Source organism: Octopus sinensis, linkage group LG6 (assembly GCF_006345805.1).
Source record: "Octopus sinensis linkage group LG6, ASM634580v1, whole genome shotgun sequence".
Classification (NCBI taxonomy): Eukaryota; Metazoa; Mollusca; class Cephalopoda; order Octopoda; family Octopodidae; genus Octopus; species Octopus sinensis.
This window is the reverse complement of record NC_043002.1, coordinates 34,281,770-34,284,665: the sequence shown is the minus strand read 5'-3', so window position 1 is coordinate 34,284,665 and position 2,896 is coordinate 34,281,770. Positions and strand designations below refer to the sequence as shown.

General features: G+C 34.5%; 1 protein-coding gene across 2 annotated transcripts in view; it reads right to left on the bottom strand.

The window, feature by feature from the left end:
- Positions 1-1,668: 1,668 nt before the first annotated feature.
- LOC118763876 overlaps positions 1,669-2,896 on the bottom strand; it is a 20,084-nt gene continuing 18,856 nt past the window's right edge. For both annotated transcript variants that reach the window (XM_036503821.1, XM_036503820.1), the window contains one exon: positions 1,669-1,950. In XM_036503821.1, coding sequence (XP_036359714.1) covers positions 1,745-1,950 — 206 coding nt within the window. In that variant the 3' untranslated portion in view covers positions 1,669-1,744. The remainder of the gene's footprint in view (positions 1,951-2,896) is intronic.

Below are 2,896 nucleotides of genomic sequence, written 5' to 3'. Positions count from 1 at the left end.
AAAATCTGACATAGAAAGACTATATATACAACGTATAGAAGGTGGTAGAGGCCTTATACAGCTGGAAAACTACTATAAAATAACCACCATAGGACTGCAAAAATATCTACTTCAGAAGGAAGGAAAACTGATCCAGATAGCAGCAAAACACGAGCAAAACAAAAAACTGTTCTCAGTATTTAAGGAAGCTGACAAATACAAACAAGAAATCATACCACCTAATAAACACAAGAAGAAGAAGAAGATGATGAAGAAACAACAAAAGCTATAAAACAAATGAAATCCAAACTAAAAATAGAACAGCAACGAGCCATGATAAAACGATGGCAAGAAAAGCCTCTTCATGGTAAATACTGCACTAAACTAAACGCAAAAGAAATAGACAAAGAAAAATCCCAGCAATGGTTGAGAAGCTCAGGACTCAAAGCAGAAACAGAGGGATTTTTAATTGCAGCACAAGACCAAAGCCCCCCACCAGAAATTACCAAAAACATGTAATGAAAAGAAATATTACAAGTAACTGCAGAATATGTGGAGATGGACAAGAAACAATAAATCATATTATCTCTAGCTGCCCAGTCCTGGCTAAGAAGGAATATATTCACAGATATGACAGAGTTGGAACCTACATACATTGGAAGCTATGCCAACATTATGGAATAACAACAGAAAAAAGATGGTATAGGCACACACCAGAAAAGGTCACAGAAAACGAGAAAGCAACCATACTCTGGGATATGCCGATACACATAGATAGAGAACTTAAGGCCAACAGACCAGATATAGTTGTCAGAGATCATGAAGAAAAAAATGCTTTCTAATTGATGTATCATACCGGCAGATGACAACGTGTCTCTAAAAGAAATGGAGAAACTCTCAAAATACAAAGACCTGGAAATAGAGGTAACTAGAATGTGGAATCTGAAAACAGAGAAACAATTCCTATCATAGTAGGTGCATTAGGCATGATAAAAAAATATTCAGACAAATACATAACAAAAACACCAGGACTTACAAACACATATAACATACAGAAAATTGCACTACTAGGCACTGCACACATCCTACGCAGAACACTTTCCATACGATAACCATCAGAGCATCACAACAAATCACAGCACATACCCAAGGCACACGAGCTGCGCTCGGTAGTGAAGTGAAAGCACGCTATAAAAATAAAACTACTGAATAATAATAATAATAATAATAATAATAATAATAATAATAATAATAATAATAATAATAATAATAATAATAAGAATGATGATGATGAGGATGATGGAAACTGTACCAAAAATGGGGATTTGAAGCTGGAAATACATGGTACAACCATTAAGTCGAAAGAGTACTGGAGTTGGAGAAATGTAAATTTTTGTGGGATTTTCCTATTCAAACAGACAAGTGAGAAAATATCGATTATAGATAAGGAAAAGCGACACATCATGCCTGTTTGATTCCAGGGTCGTAAAGAAAGAGGAAGAAAAACAAAAAAAAAAAACAAACAAACAAACAAAAATACCATCCCTTAAAATTTGAAATAGGAAGAATTTGGAGCATGAAAACAGTAAAGGCCGTGTCTATAAGATATGGACAAATGGCTGAAGGAGATTGAAATAGAATGCCCGGTGGAGCTCCTACATAAAATTCATAAAATACACTCTACAACAATCACCAAATATATTTCCTGTTTATTTAGCAACAATGCCAACATATAATAATGGTCCATCTTTACTTTTCAGGGTCTCTATGAACCCCTGGTCTTCTTTCCGGGTACTGATGTCTGGCTAACGTTGTTCACAGAGGATTCCATGGATGATTGACTTTCAGATTTGCATCCTTCCTCACGGGGCTTGCATTTTTGTTCATCACAAGACGTCACCGACCGAATATTTGACATACTAGCTCTCAAAGTGTCATTAATTAATAGTTCTTTGATTCTCCAGTCATCCTCTGTAATTAAAAAAAAGTTAAGTCGTACCATTAGCCATATCATACCATTAGCCTTATTGTAATATCCAGTGTCTAAATCGAATTATATCGTGTCTAAATCGAATTATATCGGTTACCATTCTGTTTTATGCAGGGTCTCCATATATCTCATGGGACTAAGGTTCAATACATGGAAACTTCTACACGGATTCAATTTTTTAAAGAGCAAATTAACAGTTGCCATGTAGGTCTGGCTTCTCAACCCGTTGATATTGGCCATGAGAAAAACATATGTTGGCCAGTGTCGATAGGGTTGTTGTAACTAGAAAGCAAAACCGGAACAAGTAAAATTAGTATCGATATATTGTTGGTGTGAATTCCGTGGAATATTTCTTTTTCTTTTTTTAGTGCATTAAAGAATGTAATCTGGGGACTAAATTTACCTGAATTTTTATCAATTAATCTATGTTTACTATTAAGTAATGTTTATTATTTACAATGCCAATAAGCTTTCCACTGGGGTTCACTTTATCCTTCATCCTTACATGGGCAGTAAAATACATCTACGTAATGGGTTGTTGTCACAAACAATACACTTCACCAATAAATTTGTAGTCTGGTGTCTGACTAAAAATGTATTTTTTTTTATAAAAGTAAAAAGTAGCGCCTCCAACGGATGATTTTGCATATTTAGACTGCATCGTGTGGGTGGCATATAATCTATAAAACCAGATGTTTTGCACAAGGTTGCAAATTTGTTAGCTGGTCATATATGTGATACAATGTCGCGCATTATGCACATGATGCTGACTTGGACACAAAGCGACAAATATAACAATGTTCGATTGACGTATAAGATACATTGATCCTAATATATTTCTGATGTGATACATTCTTAAAACACTATTTTTGGTAGACATTGCTTTTCTTAATACAAAATTCTTTAACGGAAAAATAATTATATAAA